At 40.0% G+C, this 22,429-nt stretch overlaps 1 protein-coding gene across 2 annotated transcripts in view; it reads left to right on the top strand.

Annotated features, from left to right (window-relative positions):
* The window catches only part of NELL1 (neural EGFL like 1), an 874,069-nt gene that overhangs the window by 619,080 nt on the left and 232,560 nt on the right, over positions 1-22,429 (top strand). For both annotated transcript variants that reach the window (XM_053899887.1, XM_053899886.1), the window contains exon 15: positions 19,918-20,013. In XM_053899887.1, coding sequence (XP_053755862.1) covers positions 19,918-20,013 — 96 coding nt within the window. The remainder of the gene's footprint in view (positions 1-19,917; positions 20,014-22,429) is intronic.

Below are 22,429 nucleotides of genomic sequence, written 5' to 3'. Positions count from 1 at the left end.
TACTGCAAGCAGAGTCTAGACCTGTAATATCTGTCATTTGGACCACTGAATTATCTCCAGTGTCTAACAGCTTGGAATTGTCTCTTTCAATTCATACTCCTTTATTGTAATTTTACTTTATTATTTTCTTAATTTCAGTATAGTTAACATACAGTGTTCTATTAGTTCTATTAGTTTTATTAGTGTCTATGAGTGTACAATATAATGATTCAATAATGCAGTACATTACTCAGTGCTCACTGTGGTAAGTGTACTCTTTAATCCCATCACCTATTTCACCCATCCCCACCTCCTCTCTGGTAACCACCAATTTGCTCTCTATTATTAAGAGTCTCTTTCTTGGATTGTCTCCTTTGATCTTTGTTCATTTGTTTGGTTTCTTAAATTCCACATATGAACTCTCTAGATCCATCCATGTTACCGCCTTTTTGCTCCAAAAGATATCTATCCAAAATACTAATTTGACTATCCCCTTATTTAATCCCTTTGATAGCCTAGGATTAGATAAAGCCCGGACTCTCAGTATAACATATAAGACTCTTTGTGACCAGGTTCCTACCTTCCTTTTGAGACTCATGTAGTTCAGCAGCTCCTACGTAGATGGCATTTCATGCACCAGCATGATCTCATTCTATTACTTTGCAATCTTCCTTGCACAGGTGCTTCTGCTTATAGCTTCCCACCCTTTATCTTTCTTCACTTAGCCAAACCCATTCATTCTTTCAGAAATAGCTCAAGCTGTTAGGCTCCGCCTGGCACCCTATGGAAAGCCTAGGTACCCTTCCTTAAAGGTTTCTTATCACCCTGTGTTCTGTCAGAAATATAGAATGTTATATTCAAACTATCCATTGGTACCTGTTGCTCCCACAGCAGTCTAGCCCACAGGTCAGCAAAGTTTTGTTTTTTGGGTTTTTTTTTTTTTTGGCTTTGTTTGTTTGTTTGTTTGTTTTTCCCTGTAAAAAGCCAGGTCATAAATATTTTAACTTCGGTGGGGCATGTGGTCTCTGCCACAACTACTCAACTCTGTCATCGCAGCAAAGCAGTCAAAGACAGTATGCAAATGACCTTGACAGTATTCCAAAAAAACCTTTATTCACAAAAATAGATAGCAGGCTAGATTTGGCCTGTGGGTTGTAGTTTGCCAACTCTTGATAATGGGAATCATTTTTTTCTGTTTCTTAATATCTCCATCTAGCTTGATGCCTAGGATAAAGGGCTTGCTCAATATTAATTGAACTGGGAGTGTTAGCCTCTCCAAACTATCACCTGCCAAGCCCTTAGTTCTTGTTTTGGTTTGAAGTACCATTAGGCTAAATATTTTTAATTTTGTATCCAGCAGGTGTGCCTCATCTGAGGACCAGAAGCGAGTTGGTACTTACTAAATTACCAGGTCACATGCCGATGAGGAGATCTGTGCCTTCCGCCTGAGCATTTAAGGCTTCTTGCTAATTTTCTTAGGTATCTCATTGCCCTCAGGTCTTTCAGCTCTCCTTGAAACCAGCCACAGTGCCGTCTGTGACCTGTTTATTGAAAGCTGTGTAACTAAGTACAGTAATAGAATTTTTCAATCAATACCCAATTGTAGCAGGAGCCAGTGAAGAGATTTCAGGGCAGCTGTAACATGCTGGGATAACGTGGTGTCACTAAGAAATCAGGCGGCAGAGAGAAGTATTAATTGAGTTCCATCAATCACACATGTGGGCATTGGGCCTGAAATTTGGTACAGAAGCAATAGCATTGTGCGATGTGTATTTGGGTGTGTAAACCCAGACAGCACACTCATCTGAACTCTGCTGAATGGCACTCAGTTGGTCTAGACCTCTCATAACAAGTGGGTTTTTTTTTTTTATCCCACCCCTTCAAAAACTCAACAGTCTCTTCTGTTTGCATAACATAAAATGAAAAGTCATGGCATCTAATAGCAACCCTGATACAGTGGCTGCCATGAAGGAATATAGCCATAGAGACTCGGAAATCAAAAGACCCAAAGTGGAAATTTCCAGCAGTTCTACCTACTATGTGTTTTGAGTGTAAGTCAGGTTATATCCAGAGCATCAGTTTTCCTACCTTAGCAATGGGGATAATGCCTGACTTCCTTATCACATTGTTTCAGTGAATTTCAAAGCAGTTTTTGGCTGTGAACATGCTATGTAATGATAGTTGTTGTATTATGAACACCTTGGCTATTCTGCTTCTCCAGGAAATGATGTGTCAACTGTAAGTGAATTTTATTTGTAATTTAATCTTTTAAGTGCCAGAAGTTTAATTGTAAGGATTTATATGGAAATATTTCTCGAATGCATAGTGAACTAACTGCTTTATTCAACCCACTAGTCAGTGCGAATTTACCTCGTTTGTTGCTTTGAATTAACACTGGGAATTATGCTTCTGTTATCAGTGTTAAAGCTGTAGATGCTGCTGGGCTATGGTACTTACCTGGGATTGGACTCTGACTTCAGAAATAGCTTGGCTTTTGCTTTCTGGAAAATCCCAATTTGCCACTTTATAAATTTAGGCGATTGATGTCTTTCCACAAAGGGGAAGTGCAGACTTGAAGAATTACGAAAATAATGTTCTAGTTGGAAAGAACATGTTAATACCACTGAGTTTCGGTATCTTAAAAAGAAGTGAGATGAAACCCCAAGGGTTTAATGACTTGATCGGGAACACACAGAAAATGAATGTCAAAACTTACACTCTGTCTCTGATCACCTGACTACTTTAACAATAATGCAATTTGTAGGGAGCTTTACAATTTCCAAGGCATTTGAAAATCCGTATCTTCTTTGGACCTCTCTGAAACCCTGTGACATTGATAGGGTAGGGGGTCATTCCCTCCATTTCCAGAGTGCAAAGTGAAGGCCACCCAGTTGCTATATGATCAGGAAAAAATATTGGGGTTGTGAACACGTGCCTTCTGACCACAGGTCCTGGTTGTGTTCAAAGCCATCATATTTCACACTCCTGAGGTGTTTCGTGTCTACTCTAGCATGCAATATCAATGCTACATGACTTCTGGGGCAATGTGGGTTTGCTGACTGCTCTAAATTCTCTTCCTAAAAAATGTCTTCTCCCAGAGAATTCCTCGTGTTTCAGAGCAGTTTCTTCACTGTGGCTGTGGATGTTCTCTGCACTGTTCACAGCATGTGAAACCTTATCTGTAAGTTCTGTACTACGAGCAATAGCAGTGGCAGGCACCTTAATATCATATCAGTTTTTATCCACTTAAGCTTATAGACCGCTTCTGCCTCCAGCCTCATCTCCTTTCCCTTTTTTCATAGCACTTTAGGGTCCACCAATACTAAGTTAGTTGAAGTTCCCAGTACGTGGAAGCCTGTTTTTGCTGTATTAGTAAGAAATATATCAGTTAGAGGTGATAGTAACCCAACTCAAACTGGCTAAAGCATTGCTGGGAATTTATTGGTTCATTAAACTAACAGTGAAGGGATAGAAAAGGCATTGCTGGACTCAAGGTTTCCACATTAATATGAGAAAAATCTCTCTCTCTCTCCCTCTCTCCCTCTCTCTCTCTCTCTCTCTCCCTCTCTCCCTCTCTCCCTCTCTCCCTCTCTCCCTCTCTCCCTCTCTCCCTCTCTCCCTCCCTCCCTCTCTCCCTCCCTCCCTCCCTCACTCCTCCTCCCCCTCACCCTCACCCTCACCCCATTCCTACAGTCTGAAGTTTTCTATGTTAGATTTCTTTCTCAGGCAGCTCTCAAGTGGAAGGAAAAATAACCTTTGGCAGTTTTACACTTATATTAGCTCAGCAGTTCCATTGAAATGACGGCACTTCCTACCACCCCAACCCCACAATAACATAAAGAACATGTTCTCTTTGAATTGGCTTAGTTATATATGTCCATTCTTAGGAATAGAACATGCAGTGAACTCAACCCAAACCACAAGAACTAAGAGTAGAGATAAGAGGGATTTCTGAAAACAGTACATGGTGCTACTATAAATGGAGAATGGATAATGAACAGACAAAAACAAAAATATGTATATATTCACGACATGTACCAAAATGTCTTGCTCCATCTTATTCACCTAAAAAACTCGTATTTATCCTTCTATATCCTACTCACAAGCTGTGTACTATCTGGACGATTGGAGGTAAATTACTTCTATATGTTTGTGTTCTTGTCTCCAACATGGTATATAATAGAAAGAACCAACTGTTAGCTAGTTGTGGAGATTACATACCCAATTCATGCAAAGTACCTAGAATACCCTTTGGTCAAGATTAAGTGTTTGTAAATTGCAACCATGCTGCTCCACCACTGCCACAAACACTGTGACATGTTGGGGAGACAAATGCTGTGAAGAAACATAAAGTAGGGTGAAGGCATCGAGTGGCAGTGGTCTCATTTAGGTCCCATTTTTGGAAGGGATTTCTGAGGCAGTAGTATTTGAGTAGAGGTCAGAATGAAATGAGGCTGTGAGCCATATGAACAGCTTGAGAAAGAATATTCTAGGCAAAGGGAACAACACACAAAAAGACCCTAAAGTGGGAAAGAACTTGGCTTCTTTAAGGAGTAGAATCATAAGAAGATATTTACCCAGAAGTGTGATTTCCCCAGAGATATTCAATTGTACCTTTTAGCAGAATGATAGACACACATATCATTAAGCACTAAGTCATTATTGCTAGCAAGAAATCTCTAGCCATTTAATCTCTCTTAGAAGTTTTGAGCTGAGCTCAGGGTAGGTTTTACCAGGCAGAATTCTGAAGTCCGAGTATAAACTACTCACCAAGTGTTTTACATTGGCAGTGGTGGCACATAGAGCCTATGGAATAATATGTGCCTAGAAGGAGTATCTAGGTTGTGCTTGAGGTAATTGGTTCAAAAGAGGGCTAAGCTCTTAAGAGCTGGAAAGAGAGTGGAGAATAAGTCTTCTAACCTGAACAGGTAGAGACAACAGGGGCTGGTTGAACATGGAGTATCAAAATGACTCAATATGGCTGGAGTTCAGAGGCAGAGTGAAGTATTGTTGTGTCAGTTGGGTAGAAATGTCTTCAGGGAAATGTCTTTCTGCATAGAGTAAGACCCCTTTCCTCAGAAGGAATCATTAAGGTAACATTAGGTGGTAGAAACATGATGAAGTTATTTCCTTTGATCTGTTTCTTCAGTATGATCAAGACTTTGGACACAAGACAAAATACAAAAACAAGGTAGTACAGATTAGAGCAAAGAATGTTCTTTGTTCTTGTCATCCTTCCAGTTATTAAACACATGGTGTCCATTTATCTAATGTGTGGCAGTCCCCGTGCTGGGCCCTGGGAGAAATACAGAAATGAGGATTTCAGGGCTCTGGCTCCTTTGTAAGCTTGGATAGTAATAAATTACATGTAAACCAATAATTTGAAAACAGTGTAAAAGGTGCTTCATCACATAAGAGCTATGCAAATTTGAAAGGTATTTGGTCCTTTAAGCCTCTGTTTCCTTATTTATAAAGTCAAAATAATACACCTACCTTATAGCACTTTGGAGTGGGGTTAAAAGATATAAACAGTGTTAAATGATTAATGCACTTTCTGGATATAGTAAATGTGCAGTGCTTTTCTAAGGGCTGTGATTACAGCAAAATAGAAGAAATATCTGGGCCTGGTAAATCCCGATATAAGGGATGCCATTTGAACTAGGTCTTGAAGGATGAATTGATAAGTGAGGCAAGGCCATTACAGGGTGGAGAATCATGTGAAATACTATGTAGTGTTCTAGGAGAGAATTTTGTTTATGGTAGAATTAGGTAAAACATATTGAGAACTATTGAAAAAAAACTTGAGGAAAGTCAGAGTGGAGTCAGATTATGATGGCTTTGTGTAGCATTCCAAGGAAGACTTCTTTGGATGAAAATGAGTCTTCATAAGTTTTTAAGAAGAGGAATGGGGTACTTGGAAATGATACATGTCTAAACAAGTAGCAATGAAATGGGGAGGAGAGGACACAAGGACATGGTGACTGTGTGTGTGTGTGTGTGTGTGTGTGTGTGTGTGTGTGTGTAATGATGGAGGGTGATTCTCTGTTAGACCCACAACCCTTAGATGAGTGTTAAAAGAACACAGCAGGAAGAAACCAATTGCTTTTGCTTTGAAAGCAGAAGGTATGTGTGTGATGCCGTAGATGACTGTAATTGGTGAAATTTACCACTCATCAGTGATGGTATTTTATGGAGGCTGATAGCATTAATGCATCTGAGAAAAGTCAACCTGTCCATTTTCTGTATAGTTGCAGGGAAACGTAATTCACCAGCACCTGCCTGACTCTGTTTGGCAAGTATTGGCATCATCAACCGTAGTTTTATCAGCATGAAAAACGGTTCAGGGAATGCACTACATTCAGGAAAGGGGTTGCTGAAACCCTAGAAAATGGTTTTGAAACTTAATGGTGTTCTGATTATTGTTGTTTTTATCTATAGTGCTTTGTCTTTGAGACTCTTTTGCAGGTGGGGGGTGGACACAGAACTTAGTCTTTTATGTTTTCTTGGGAAAAATCTCCCCCTTTCATTTATCAGTGAACCAAATGTTTTTGATCGTTTGAGTTTGGGAATGTCTGTGTTACATTGTCTTTGATAGAGGTACCTTTTTGTGTTTGCTGCTTTGTAATGCTACAGGGTAGCCCTAAGTAAATTATTGTATCACAGTTAAGCTTGATACTCTACTGTAGTGGCCATCACTGTGTCCTCAGTATGGCTGTATCTGGTATTACTGATCACAGCACTGCCCTATGAAACCAATAAAATGAACATGAATTGGTTTGGCCTTTCATTAAATGTTTCACAATCCACTAGATGGTAATCATTAGCATTTTCTCTGTGACTCTTGAAATAAATGAGACCATCCTTTTACTTGCTGCCTCTACCTAGCCGTCAGATTCCATAAGTCTGATAGATAGTGGGACATCTCTGGAGTCATGCCCAGGAGGTTGCTCCTATGAGCTCAGGGGACTCCTAGCCTGAGAGACTGGATCCCCTCTGTCTCCTCTGTCTGTGCTCTTCTCATCTCCATGTTGAGAAACATCATCAGCCCTCTACACCTTCTTCTTCTCTTTGGCATGGCTTCTGTTGCTATAGCCAATCTCTTGTCTTCCTTCTCTTTCTTTCCTGTCTCCTACTTCTCAAGTTCTCAGCTTTTATATCTACCGATCATAAGTTCCTTTTTTCCTAATTTGAGACACAATAAAAACACACTTTTGAATGATTATCTCATTCACTTTATCTGGCTACCTTTTTTGTCTTGCTTACTGCTTTGAAAATATTTTCTCACTCCAGTAATTTCTTGGGTATGACTATTGCATAAGGTATCATTCTGCAGGTTGAAGGGTCCTGATTGCGCTCTTGAAAAATGGCAAGTGGAAAACGACACCACCGTGAATGGCTAACAAAAGAAGGAAATGATTTAACTCTTGATGTAGATTTTGTTTAAGTTTGGAAACAACTAATATTGAACAAATGCCTCTGTTCTTATGGTTAAGAATTCTTCTCCATTGCTCAATGCATAGGTATATAATTTCATTGACCCTGTGTTGCATTCTGTTGAAAATAGAAGCCAACGCATTTGTAAAAGCCCAACATTAGGTGCAAACACTTCATTGTCTTCACCAATGATAATGGGAAGGTTAAACTTCCTGGTGATACTCCACTAAATCCTTTGCTGGTTTTAGAAGTCTACTCTGTGATTTGTAATTTATTTATTCAGTAAGGAGTGATTGAGTGTGTATTATATGCCAGGAGCTACACTTGGAACTGGAGACAGAGAGATGAATGACATGGTCTGTTTGCTTGAGAAGTTCAAATCTATTAGGTCAAACAGATTAGTGAGAAGATGGTTAGAGGACAGTACGATAAGTGCTATGATGAAATGTGCTAAAGGTCCTCTGGAGGAAGAAAGGAGGATACCTGGAGTAGGTTGAATAGTGGCCCCCTGAAAGATATTCTAGGTCCTAACCCCTAATACCTGTGAATGTGACCTTTAGAAATGGGGTCTTCACAAATCTAGTTAAGATTTGCAAATCTTACCTTGAGGTGGTACCATCCTGGATTTAGCACGGGCTCTAAATCCAGTGATTGGTGTCTTTATATAAGAAAGAAAGTCCTATATAGCACCCTCAGGAAACAGCAGTGGTGGCTTGCCTAATCCCGGCGTGTTCGGTATCGTGTGGGCTCACCAGATGAATATGCAAGCAAGCTCAGCATGTTTGGGGAACTGCATCTGGTGGGATAAGGCTGCTGGTGAAAGGTGGCAAGGAAGCCTTCTGCAGAGGAAGGCAATGTACAGGCTCTGTGCCACTTGCTGGTGTATTTATCCTGTCATTTAACCTTCACCGCAACTTGAAGAAGAGGTTGTCATGTCTTCATCTCACAAGTGGGCAAACTGAGGCTCAGAGAAGGCTTGTAATTTGCTGAAGGTCACACAGCTAGTGACTGAATCCAGGTATCTCTGATTCTAGGGACTGTGCTGTTTTACCTCCACTGTGCTCTATAAATTAGAAATACATTTTGAGGGACTTGAGCCTAGATATTTCAAAAATAACATTAGCTCAGGAATGAGGGCAGCTCGTGTTGTAGGTGAGATATCGCTAAACATCTAGAAAGACAGATAACCAGGCAGTGGTGAAGGCTCGAGGCCTGGCGGGTATGTGCAGCATGAAGCCAGCCATTAATCAGACAAGCTCACTTAAGAGGACCCTGGGCTTTGACTTTGAAGACAGCCAAAGAAAGGTCAAATATATGTTTTTCAATCCTCCAGCAAGCAGAGCTCTTTGGAATTCTTTGCATTCTACAACATGGTAATTAATAATTCTAATTCTGTATTCCTTCCTTGGGACCTTGAAGCATGGAATTGAAAAATTATACCTCTTCAACAAAATACAAACAACAGTGTGATAACCCTGTGAGGTAGGGTTTCATCTCATTTACCTTTAGTGCCCCAAGTCAGTGTCTTTTTTCCCCCTAGATAGATTCCCTCTCTGTGTATGTAACTAATGATAATAATATCAATAATTATTATCTTTTGAGCACCTGACTCTAAGCGCTCAACCTGCAGTAAATTTTTTTTTCTCATGACAACCATATAAAGAAAGTGCTGTTTTAATTTCCCATTTTTCCATGAGGAAAATAAGGTTTACAAATGTGTCTCGGTAAGTTCTAGGTTACACAGCTAGAAAAAGACCTGAGATTTGTAGCCAGGCTGCCCGTGTCCCAGAGCCAGTCATCTGACCGTCCAGGTGTCCATCTGTGTTAGGTATTTGAAAGGGCAGGAGTGGGGAGAACTGCAAATGCTGCAGTTCTTCCTTCTTTTTCTCCTTTCATCTTTCCCTCCTCCCTTATTTCTACCCTCTCTCTTTCCCTCTCTACTCCTTTAAAAGCACAAACAAGCTTTCTCCCAGTGGGGAGAGATTCTGGAATTCTCAGTCTCTGCCTTGTAATTAACTTTTGCTTGGGCATGTCATCTAGTTCCTGTCCTCTTCATGTCCTCATTCATTACAGAATGGTTCCATTGCAGATTGCCTTTTAAGATTCTTGTGGAGCGCTTTTTAAACCAAAGCACAGAATGCTTTATGCGTCTGAGAAATCGCTCCAATTTCAAGGTGGAGGTAGGAAATGGAGAAACCCTCTCAAGAGCTCAGCTCCACCCAGATGACCCAGCTACTATCACTGCAGCCTGGATTCATATCTCACTCAAGGTTTAACATCTCATTCCATGTGGTTATATAAAATCACAGAATGCTTTTCCCGGGGAGAGGTTACTAGAATTTGTTTCTTAAAAGTTTCCAGACCGTGACCTCCAGAGGTCACAGTATAATATAGGTCTTGACTCCAATATGGCATGCAGCAGGAAACCTTCTGACCTCCTCACCCCGGGCATTCTCCTCAACTGCTTTTCACAGATAGCACTTGCAGGTTCCCATTTTTAGCGCTCCTGTAAATGCTGAACACCACATTTTGAGTTGCTTTCAGAGTTTTTGTTGCAAAGATAAAACTTGACTGTTGTCTTAGTTTTTTACATTGTGGGACATCCTTAACTAGCTTCCTGAATTTTGCTTTTTGAGATTTGAACACCAACTCTTACTCTGTTCCTCTTCTTAGGTTTTTGTCTTAATCCCTTATTATTTTCCTTCCTATTGATTCTAGTCTTCAACAAACTCTCCTGAACTCTGGCATCAGTTTATATGCCAGTTGGGGAAGACAGATCACAAGTTTTCACATTTGGGAAGAAATTGCTGCACTGTATTAACCTAGAGAATAAGAGACTGACAGATTTAAGAGGAAGTGACCATTATTGTGCACTTATGTTCATGGGCATGGTGAAAGATACTTTATATGCACTATTTATTTAATCCCAGTAATATCAGTGTGCCATAGGTTCTCTTATTGACCTAACTATACAGATAAGGAATTTGGTGCTTAAGGAGATTAAGCAATTTTCAAAATAAGGTCATGGTGGCAATCCTTTTATAATATAAAAATGTGATAAATCAACATATTTTACACCTTAAATGTACACAATGCTTTTTTTTTTAATGTCAGTTATATCTCACCCAAGCTGAGGGGTGAGAATCAATCAGCTAATAAGGGTTGGAACCGGGACCGGAACCTAGACCTGTTTCCAGAGTCATAACCACACACCAAGCTGTAGGCTCTATGGAAGAATTCCACAGACACCCATGTTGTTTGAGTAATGTGTGAATGATTGACCCCTACGTGCAAAAAATCAGGGCCGAATATTCCTCATTCCCAAGTTTTTAGAGATTTTTTTGCTGCATTGCTCTTCCTTTTATGTGATTCTTCCATTTCTACATTTCAGAGACTTTAAACTCAAGAAACTTATTCATATTCAGCATTTTGGCTGTGCTTTCCTAGGAAAAAGCCACCAGTTTTATTCTGAATGAAATTGGAATTGCAGGAAAATAAGACAATATTGGCCGTTCTGAATCGTTCGTAAGAGCAGTGAGTACCTGAGGAGGAAGGCAAAGTAGAAGTGGCTCTTCGGGGCGCCTGGGTGGCTCAGTCGGTTGGGCGACCGACTTCGGCTCAGGTCATGATCTTGCAGTCCGTGAGTTCGAGCCCCGCATCGGGCTCTGTGCTGACAGCTCAGAGCCTGGAGCCTGTTTCAGATTCTGTGTCTCCCTCTCTCTGTGACCCTCCCCCGTTCATGCTCTGTCTCAAAAATAAGTAAAACGTAAAAAAAAAAAAAAAAAAAAAAAAAAAAAAGAAGTGGCTCTTCAGTGAAATAGCCCAAAGCCTGGGTTAGTAGAATACCAGCTACAGGGGCGCCTGGGTGACTCAGTCAGTTGAGTGTCGGACTTCAGCTCGGGTCATAATCTCACGGCTCATGAGTTCAAGCCCCGTGTCAGGCTCTGTGCTGTCACTGAAGAGCCTGCTTCAGATCCTCTGTCCCCCACTCTCTGTCCCTCCTCCGCTTGTGCTCTCTCTCTCTCTCTCAAAAATATTAAAAAAAAAAAAAAAAGGTGGGGGAGTTGCCTGGGTGGCTCAGTGGGTTAAGCGTCTGGCTTCGGCTCAGGTCATGATTTCATGGTTTGTGGGTTTGAGCCCCACGTCAGGCTCTGTGCTGACAGATTGGAGCCTGGAGCCTGCTTAAGATTCTGTGTCTCCCTCTCTCTGCCCCTCCCATGCTCACACACACTCTCTCTCTGGAACATAAATAAACATAAAAAAAAAAAAAGAATACCAGCTACAGTCACTGTGTCACAGTCACTGTATCTCCTTCCTTATGGCCCATCTCCCAGCAAGCTCGGTGCTCCTCTGGTTCCACCAGTGGTGCTCCATGCATCTGTCCTTCTGCATGTGCTCTTGCTCCCCACCCCTGACTTGACCCTCCTTGGCCCCAAACTGCCTTGTTCCTTACTGTTTTTCTGATTCAGCTTAGTCATCTGCTGTTGTATGGACCTCTTTTTGATCTTCTAGAAAGACGTTTGTGCAGGCAGTATTGCTAGGATATATAAAGCACAACGTGATCTGTACACTCTACCCCTCAGGGCTTCTGCACTTGCTGTAACCTCTGCTTGGAACACTTTTCTGCTTGATGGCTCACTCCTTCTCCGCTTGTGTCTTTACTCAGCTGTCACCTGCTCAGTGACACCTTCCACAATTGCCCTGTTTAACTGTAACCCTCCCCCGCTGTCACCTCCCCCTACCCCACTCTCCTGCTCTCTTGTGGTTTTCACTATATCGCTTGTCATCATCTACCTTACTGTGTCACTTACACACTTATTTTGTTATTGTATATATTCTCCCACTAGAATATAGACCCATAAGTTGAAGTATTTTTTATCTATTCTTTGTAATTCTTGGTTCTCAGAATAATCTTTGGCACAGAGGGTATTCAATAAGTATCTGTTGAATGACTAAATAAAAAGGACTGTCTACCTTTGCTAACCTTTGACACCGTTGACATGTTGAGCTGGATAATTCTTTGCTTTGGGGCTGTCCTGTGCATGCAGGATGTTCAGCAGCAGCATTCCTGTTCTCTGCCCACCAGTACACCCACCACTGCACTCCCCCATTTGTGACTCCAGAAAATGCCTCCAGACATTGCCAGGTATCCCCTGGGGAGGGGAGGATTGCCTCAAGGAGAATCATTATAATAGACTTTTAGATTCTGGAGGATAGGGATCACGTCTTACTAGAGTATCTAGTGTCTGAACACATAGCAAATGATCCATTTTTAAAACTGAATTGATCTGACTTGGTCAAATGTTGATCTCAAATTTCATGATACAGTTCATGACACAAAACTGATTTCTCAAACTTTGTTTTCTTTACATAATTGATGTACTCTACCAAAATACACAGGTTTAATATCACCAGAATTCAAGATGATAGAGAGGAAGGCAGAATTGCAAACAACATGACCCTCATCCTTAAGAATCTCACAGTCCAGTCAGAGAAGCATATATACAGCCTCACCCCGCCTCTCCCCTCCAAAACAAAATGCAAAAGGATGCACTATCTCTCCTTTTAACCATGGTCATTCCCAACTACTTTTTCCTCTGAAAGAGATTTTCAGTAAAGGCTCATATAGTAAATATTTTTACTTTTCAGGCCACATGGCCTCTGTTGCAACTATATCCCTAGAGAATAGCAACATTTACTTATATCACTCTTTCTAGAGCTAAGACCAACATCTGAAGATTAATCTAAAAGTGACTCTGTGGCCCCACATACTGTCACAGAATGCTGTGGACTAGAAGAATACAGTGATTACCAAGGATGTGTGAAATAAGTGCCTAGTTTAAAGTGCAGTTTTAGCGGGCTGGGGAAGTAAGTCATTGAATGATAGCTTATTTTTAAAATGATAGAGAATAGAGTACAGTGCAAAGCAATGCAATGGAAGTCAATACAGTAGAAAACATCGAAATGCATTACACATACTGAGAGTCAATTTTATATTACTGGTTGTGTGTATGTGAAGGTTTCTGAGTAAAACTTACAGCCTACTATTTAGAGTAGTAAAAAAGATTAGCAAAGCATTATGTTAAACCAAATAACTAGAATGATGGACAGAACAAAAGAGTCTGTATGCAGATATCCAGGTAGCACACTACTGTGCCTTGAGGTCACTAACAAAGTGGACGGAAGTGGATGGGATCCAGGAAGTGGATGGGAAATGGGAAGATGGAGAGGATGGCTCGCAGGTGCTAACATGCTCCTGTTTGCCTGCATGACTAACTGCATTTTCTTCTAATGCTCTGTCTCTAACCTTGATGTGAGTTATAAACACTGACTCATTTTCATCTTCTATTCAATACCTTTCCGCAGGACAAACCTTGACCTGAAGTGTCCCTTTTCCTGTGCTTCTCTTCTTGGCAAAAATCCCATTCATTCCTCCAGACCCAACTCAAATGCCAGCTCTGTTGAAAAGCTTTGTCCTAAGTCCATCAGGCACAATTTATCACATTGTCTTCTATGTTCTGTAGGCATTTTATTCATATTGCTATCATAGCATTTACTGCATTTTATTCTTGTTTTTTTTTTTAATGTTTATTGATTTTTGAGACAGAGAGAGACAGAGCATGAATGGGGGAGGGTCAGAGAGAGGGAGACACAGAATCGGAAACAGGCTCCAGGCTCCGAGCTGTGAGCACAGAGCTCGACGCGGGGCTCGAACTCACGGACCGCGAGATCATGACCTGAGCCGAAGTCGGCCGCTTAACCGACTGAGCCACCCAGGCGCCCCTATTCTTGGTTTTATATGTGTTTTAGATGTCTCTGCCATCTCTCACCTAGCTATAGACTTCTCAGCACCCAGCATGTTTTCTGTGCACAGTAGGTGGGCAAGCTCAAAATGGTAATGACTTAGAAAGAGATGATTGATGCTGGACTCAAAACCCAGATTACCACTTAGCAGTGTGACCTTCCACTTCTCTAAGCCAGCTTTCTCATCTGACAATGAGCATAACATGGCTAATCCACAGTGCTGCTGCTGTTAGGATGAAATGGAATATAGTCTTTAAGGCCTTAATAGGTCTTCCATAAATGGAATTCACCATTACTATTGTTAGTATTATTAGTGTTGAAAAGGAGAGTGCAAAGGGCTATTACAGCTGTGGATACAAACACACATAGTAAGTAATAGGGGTGATGGTGACCTGGAGGCAGTAGTTAAATATCAACTTGTGCAGTATACTGTGTGCTTAAGACCAGAATAATATGCAAATGGAGAGTTGTAGACATCTGGATGTTTGATTTTATTTATCAGACTAGCCATCTGGATGATTTTATTCTTAGTTTTTTTTCTGCATTTTAACTGTTTTTTGCAAGGGGGGGAGAGATTAAGGAGGTAGAAATGGAAAAAAGGGTTAAAGTAACATAATTTTGCTCCTGGAGACACCTAACAGACTTACATTGTGTAAAGTTGGAGCAGAGTTTCTCAGTCTCAACACTGTTGACATTTTGGGCCAGATAATTCTTTGTTATGCAGGGCCAACCTATGCATTACAAGACGTTTGGCAACATCCCTGTCCTCTACCCACCAAATGTCATTACCGCACTGACCCTACCTGCCATCTGTGACAACCAGACATGTTTGAGAGGGTCTTGATATGTACCATGTTCTGAAAGAAATGAGGAATAAACCAAAAAGCAAACATAGAGGTGATATCACCTTTGTTACTGACAGCTGGATTGAAGAAGATGAGTTTAAGTCAGTAAGACAAGGTAGTTTGCTAAGAATGAACACAGAAGAAGGCTGACTTACCAACCAGGTTCCAGGGAGGAAGGCATCATCTGGGAGGTAAGGAAAATTGATTCCATCTGAATGAAGGCAGCTCATTCCCAAGAAAGATGTGGGGGTGGCCATGGAGTTTTGGTAAGCATGAATAGGTTTTAAATATTTCCTCCCCATTTGGGGTTTTAGGTGCACATAATCAACTTAATTATAATCTTTGGCTCATAATACCATGTAATCATTGGCCCATGGTAGGCAGCTATTATTTATTGAGGTATCTTGATGGTTATTTTTAAAGGCTGTAATTCACATCTAGTAACTATCCAAAACAAAGCTAGAAATGTAACAATTACATACTTCTAATGGTGCTTCCAGCCTTGTTTCCTGCTTCTCCCACCTGAGAATCATCACCCTGATACATATTCTCCCCAAATTTACCAACAGAATTTAATTCCTCTGCCTGCACAGGTCAGAAATGAGCTCGAGGAAAATGCTTCCTCAAGGAAACCAGGAGGAAAGAAAAGAGTTTCCTTTTATCAGATGGTGCTGAATGAAACTTGTATGTTTCCTTATATTTTGTCAGCATACTGAGTATCCCTGGAAACTAAATATATGCCCAGAAAACTTTCTGAGGATCCTGCAAAGTGTTTGGACCTTGAATGGTTATTACTTTTTTGTTAGTGTAAAACCAGCATTGTCACACTGAACACATGATGATGATACTGGGCATCTGCAAACCTATATTCTCATTTTGTTCCCTACATGTCCAAGTTTTGTTCCACATGCTGAGACTTTTTGAATATAAAACAAGTAGTCTTTCTGTGGATTAATGCTCCCTCAATTTTGAGTTTTCTGGTTTTCTTGAACAATGAAGAGAGTCCCTTCAAAAACAGAATAATACCATTTCAGAGTTGGTCCAGGACAACATCTCCCCCAGGGTATGACATTAATAACAAATGGCATTGTAATGGCAGAATCAGGTTTTTAATTTCATTGCATATTTATAATCTATTCAAGTCATGCTTTGAATTAGTGGTTGACAAAAGAGCAACATACCCATGATGCCTGAGTTTTCCTGAGTTTGCAAAGTAGCTATGATTCCAAGTTTCACTGTAAACCATGTGATAGAACTAAACTCATCAGGTCAAGGAAGGAATGACCATGAGCCTTCATTAAAGAATAAGCTCCATGGCATAGGGATCTTTTCTGTGTAATCCTTGGCACATCTAGAACAAAAACCGGTGCATGATAGTAGTGTTCTTTGGGAAAACAGAATCCTGGTGATAAATAACAACAGTCACCTCCAGGTCCTGAGCACACTATACCTGTAGTGCCCTGCGCTGGGTGGTTTGCATTGGCAGTTCAATGTAACCTGCACAGTGTAGGTGTTTTTGTCATTATTGTTTGTTTTGTTCTCTGAGGTCCAGAGAAGTGAAATAATTTGCTGTAGGTGACATAGCTATTAAATGCAGAACAAGGGTTTGAGTCATGTGGTTCTCCTATCCTGTCTTCCCAGAAACTGGAAAGAAATGTAGTGCTGAGTTGGCTTTTTGTTTTGGTTATACCATCCACTAAGTAATGCTGTGCAAAATTATAGGTCCTCTGAGCATCAGAATCTTTGTCTTTGAAATGCTGGGCTGATAGTTGATCAAGAAGAACCAAATATAAATAATCTATCCACAACCTTTAGTTTAGGATGCCAGTGTCTTTTGATGTCTTGTAAAGTATTCAAAGAAATACTTTGCATTGATCTTGATTTCGGGTAGTTCAAGTTTTGGATGACATGTTCCTTCTTTATTTGCTTTTCTGTTTTGTTTTTTTTTTTTAAAGTACTTTGTCATACTCTCTGAGGTTTGAGTAGGTAATGAATTTCTGTTCTAGATAAAGTCCATCAAAAAATACTGTGTGCCTAGATTTCGTAAATTGTGACTAGGCTCAGACACAAATGGAGATTAGATAAGATGAACATGACCAGCTCCCTACCCCCCTTATTTGGTGCCATACGTGCAATTTGGACATATTTATTTTTTCTTTCAATTTATAGACCATTTACTTAGCCCTTATGGAACTATCCAAAAAAGAACAAAGCTGCCCATGTGAATACCAGATTGCAGATTAACCTGCACTGTAACATATAAAGAAAAGGCAAGGCCTATAGCCAAAGAAGTCTGCTTGAATCTTTGCTCTCCTACTTTGCTACCTGAGTGGCCTTAGACAGGGTACTTTGTTTTTGAGCCCTGCTTTTACCTTTTTTGTGAAAGAAACAGTAACACCTATCTGTCATTTCCATGATAAAGGTCACTACTACCATTATTAGAAACTAAATCAAGCATAAACAACAAGGGATGCCTTTAACCCATCTTGGGGAAGCCCTACTCCTTGTCGAATGGGCTTATATTGTCTGGGTATTAGGCAATTTGTTCCCACTCCGTGCTTCACCGTCGTGACAATATTGCCATCAATCAATTTTATTTAACAAAATAGTTATTTAACACTATGTGCCACACACTGTTTAAAGGCCCTTACAAACACTAATTCATTTCGTCCTCACAGCACCCTATTTATTATGACATCTGCATTCTTAGAACATTACAAACATTATGCTTGCCACAAAACCTCGATCATTTCTTCGTAAGAGTTGAGTAAGTCAGGAGCACGCACGCATATTATTAGGAATCTGTTTAAGTGTGTGCGCACATGCGCATACAGCTCTGGCCCAAGTGCTGTTTGTTTCACTAAAGAAACCCAAGCTGAGCTTCTTGCTTCCTAATTCCTGTCGTCTTTTGGGGTCACTTGAAACTGCTCCTTACCAGCTTTACATCTGCCATTTCAGCCTGCAACAACACTTTATTTTTTGTTACTAGCTCTGGTGCAGAGCTATATGTTAAATATCCTACTTGAAATGTCAGTCACCAGAGGCCAAATGTGTGATTTTGGGGGCAAGAGATTTTGTATACGTTTGTATGCATATGTTTATATACATATTGGTTTGTGATGAATATACCAAGGCTGATGTGGTCCAAATGTGTTTTGCATAGTCTTAGGGTACTAAGATGCTAGAAAATGGGAAATCGTATTTGAATAGCAAGGTACACGCTGTGTGTCCTCTGACAGATGCAAAGGAGCTCACGATTAATTACTAAGCTACAGAATGTTAAATTATCCAGGGGATGTTAAATGATGTGGAAAATGGTAATATTGTAAGAAGTTCTATGTATTTGAACTAGTGTTCAACTCTCCAGAGGTTTTTATGTAGCTTTTTAAAAGTTAAACCCATATTATTTGGGTGATGATGGCAAAATATAACGATGACATTCTTCCAGTGTGGCATATTTCTAGCAGCAGTTAAAAGCATTTGCTCACCTAGGTCTCTTGTGAATGAAAGAAACTCAGTGGTAACAAGTTGCAATCATCTTCATTAATGACAAATTTTGCGGTTTTGGTACACTATATTATGGGTTATGCTGAAGGGTTTGATCATAAATTATCCAGCATGGAAGTGTTGAGGAATTGTTAGAAAAAGAGTTTTCTTGTCAGAATAATCTGTAGAATATAGGTCAGTTCATTCAGCAACTACCGTGTGCTCAGGTTCTAAAACTACGGTACAGTGGGGAGCAAGAACAATCCAGTTACTTGTCCTGATGGGTCTTACAGGCCAGTGGATGAAATAGAAGGTGGTAACTAATTATACATAAGTGAACAATTATAGGTGGTACTGTTGAGGAGAGGTTCATGGAGCTATACAGCTAGCGGGTAATATGGGAAACCAACCTGGTCTCTGAAGGTTAACAGGGCAGCACTGAGTTGGGGTTTGGTTTATCAAAAGACTTAACAAAGAATACATCCTTTGAAACAGCATTTGCACATTGAAGCATTTCTCCTAAAGGAATAATTTGAGGTGTATTGAGCATTTTAGCTATAAGGACAAGGTAATGTTTTACTATGGAATTGTTGGAAACATCTTAAATATCCAACAGGAAGCACTTAGTTAAATTTATGTCATCAAAAATTATATAGACTATTCCGAATCTTTTAAAGTAATATACAAATGTTTTTATTATAATAAAAGATGTTTTAAAAATAGTTACAAAGAGTAGTTTCAAAATCGTATTTAAAATGCCTTTGTGTTTGGGCCACCTGGGTGGCTCAGTCAGTTGAGCATCCGACTTCAGCTCAGGTCACGGTCTCGCGGTTTGTGGGTTCGAGCCCCGCGTCCGGTTCTGTGCTGACAGCTCGGAGCCTGGAGCTTACTTCAGATTCTGTGTCTCCTCCTCTCTCTGCCCCTCCCATGCTCATGCTCTATCTCTCACTGTCTCTCAATAATAAATAAATGTTTAAAAAAATAAAATAAAATAAAATGCCTTTGCCTTTGACCCTACCCTATCCTTTCTAGTTTCCTATTTGATTTAAAATTTATCAATAATCAGAATAATAGCAATAGTAATAGTTGCTCATACTAACTACCCCTTAGCACATGCCAGCCCTGTGCTAAATACTTAATATCCATTATTTCAATTGATTTCATATAAACCAGTGAAATAGGTATTATGTTTATTTCTTTTTGTATACAGAAACTTTTAAATATGTCAACACATAAGTACTCTCTCTGCAGCGAAGAAAGAATTGTTTCTGTGTTCATGCTGTTCACCATGAGTTTCCTTATTGCCATCTTATCTAAGAGAAATCTCTTACTATTATTATTATTTATTTATTTATTTTTTTTGTGACAGCTTTCTGCCAAGAGGGCTGCAGGTACGGTGGAACATGTGTGTCTCCTAACAAATGCGTCTGTCCTTCTGGATTCACAGGAAGCCACTGTGAGAAAGGTAACCTTGCCTGTTTTGTTATTTTGGGAGGATAGGGAGTGGAGACAGAGAGAATCTTTCATAGAGAATGAAACTCTTTCTCTAAGTATGGTACTGTGGGTTAACTTGGTACCTTATGTTTTGATGGCAGGTGTTCCTCTTCCAAAGAGGGTACATTTTGATTACAGAGTATTAGGGATCCTCCCTTTGAAAATAGGGCTTCATTTGCCCTCTCTCCAGCATGTCTAATTTAGCAAGGTCGAGTCTTTTCTCTGCTATAGTTTGCTGTGTGCATTTTTAGTGCTAATTGGAGATAAAGCCTGATGAACTGACCTGCCCAACTTATCATCTATTGGGTAGCATAACATGCAACTATTGGACTTGTAACAATCTGCTGCATCAACAGAATCTAGATTAGAACCACATGCTCTTTGCGTAAAAGCACATTAAATAACTCTAGCAGCAGGTTTATTGGTGTGCTTGGAATTTTATTCTAATATTGGTTTATAATGAACATTATCGTTCATGGACCTGATAATATAAGCCGATTAGTATTGGTAAGATTCCATTATGTGCATCTTTCTATTGGCAATAAATGTAATGTTTACACTTGGTGCTATCTGGTGAAATCCAGCTCTCTTATTAATTGAAGACGTCCTCCTACATTTGTGTGAGTGAAAAGTGCCATTCGATTGTCAGTGTGCCAGTGTGTGCAGTCAGTGCAGGCAAGGGGTTTATGCCACGTAAGGATGAACATTTCAGTGTATCTGCCCATGAGTTTTGTTAGGGTAAAACCACTGTATTGTGTTTTTCTTAGAAGGGAGTGTCACACTTGACACTTACCATAGAATAGCATAGAAAAATGGAAACACGATGTTGTCATCATTATTCCTCTTAGTTGATGAGTTTGAGGGTGTCTTCCTGTAATGCCAAAGATCGAAGCAAAGCTCCTTTCCTTCATGTTTAAAGTTTTCATATTTTTAATGAGCCCAAACTGTCCAACAGACTACATTGTGCTACCTATATATTTATAAGGCAGCCTGAGTCTTTATAAAAATATTTCAAAATGTACATAAATTATTCAACAAGGAAGTCAATGACATGCACACCATCGTTTCCATATTTTGTGATATTATCCACAAATCAAGTCACATTTATTAAATAATATTAATTGGCTTATCCTTAAGAAGAATGTGTCAAGAAGCCAAGTTCTACTTCTGAGCAGCATATGAGAACATTACCCCACGGAGCTGAAATATTCTTGCCAAAAGCAAAGACACCAAATGGTAATTTAGCACACATGTCTTTACTGTAGTACATTTGATTTTGATTACGTTTTCTAAAATTAAAAAAAAAATCTGAAGGTTTCCCATTATTTCCTCTAGAACTGCTGTGTTTCCCTAAAATGAGTATCCAGGGATTAATGGGGACAGAATGGTGATGGTGATGATGTTGATAATGATGGATACCACTCCTACCAATAGACCATTTATCATGTACCAGTTATGTGTCAGGCCTTTAAAATGAGTGCTTTAATATTAACACACAAAAGAGATTGATGTCCCTGCTCCCATTTTACAGATGGTAAACTAAAGCTTTATCCAGGTTGGCAACTTCTCTAGCCACTTCTGGAGTGCTACAGAGCCACTATTAGAACTGAGAATAAAATATAAGTTGCATTGCACAAAGCCTGTGGTATAAACCCTTGTGTGTGTTTCTCAAGGATAATACATGGACTTCCTGTTAAAATCCAGACTCCTGGGCTACCACCCCAGACCTGGTGAATCAGGACGTCTGGGCGAGGGCCCACAAATCTGTACTTTCACCAGGCACTTCAGGTTGCTGTTATAAACTAATTGTTAAATTGTTATTGAGATATTTAGCCAGAACATCTGTAAAGTTCTTACTCTTTTTACCTTTTAAAGAATTAATGGAGAGCATTTATCTTAGACCAATGCCTGAGTCAATGGCCGCTCATGAAAAATTAACTGTCGTTTCTGATGACTTGTTGATTTGACCTCTGGCCTTTTCTCTGCTTGATAAGGGGTTAACTGAATCAGTGCTTATGTTCTGGTTCATAATGTGGAGCAGGAAAAATAGAGATGAAGGAGAAAAGACCAGGGGAAAAACGAAACAAGAACAGGCAGGACATGGGTTCCTACATAAATGTTATGGTTGTTAAATTTGAGATTGACAATTGCATTTTCATGAATCTTTGCAGTTATTATAAGGTTAAAAAAATAAAACAAGGTTCTCCACGTATAATGCTATCTGCCATCAGTAGCAAAGCCATTCCATTAAATGCTGGCCAGTATTCTTTTTTTTTTTTTTTAATGTTTACTTCTTTTTGAGAGAGAGAGAGAGAGACAGGGTATGAGCAGGGGCAGGGGAGGGGCATAGAGAGAAGGAGAGACCCAGAACTCAAAGTGGGCTCCAG

Source organism: Panthera pardus, unplaced genomic scaffold (assembly GCF_024362965.1).
Source record: "Panthera pardus isolate Hobbes unplaced genomic scaffold, ASM2436296v1 HiC_scaffold_12, whole genome shotgun sequence".
Lineage (NCBI taxonomy): Eukaryota > Metazoa > Chordata > Mammalia > Carnivora > Felidae > Panthera > Panthera pardus.
Note: the sequence above shows the minus strand (reverse complement) of the source record. Positions and strands in the feature narration are given on the sequence as shown.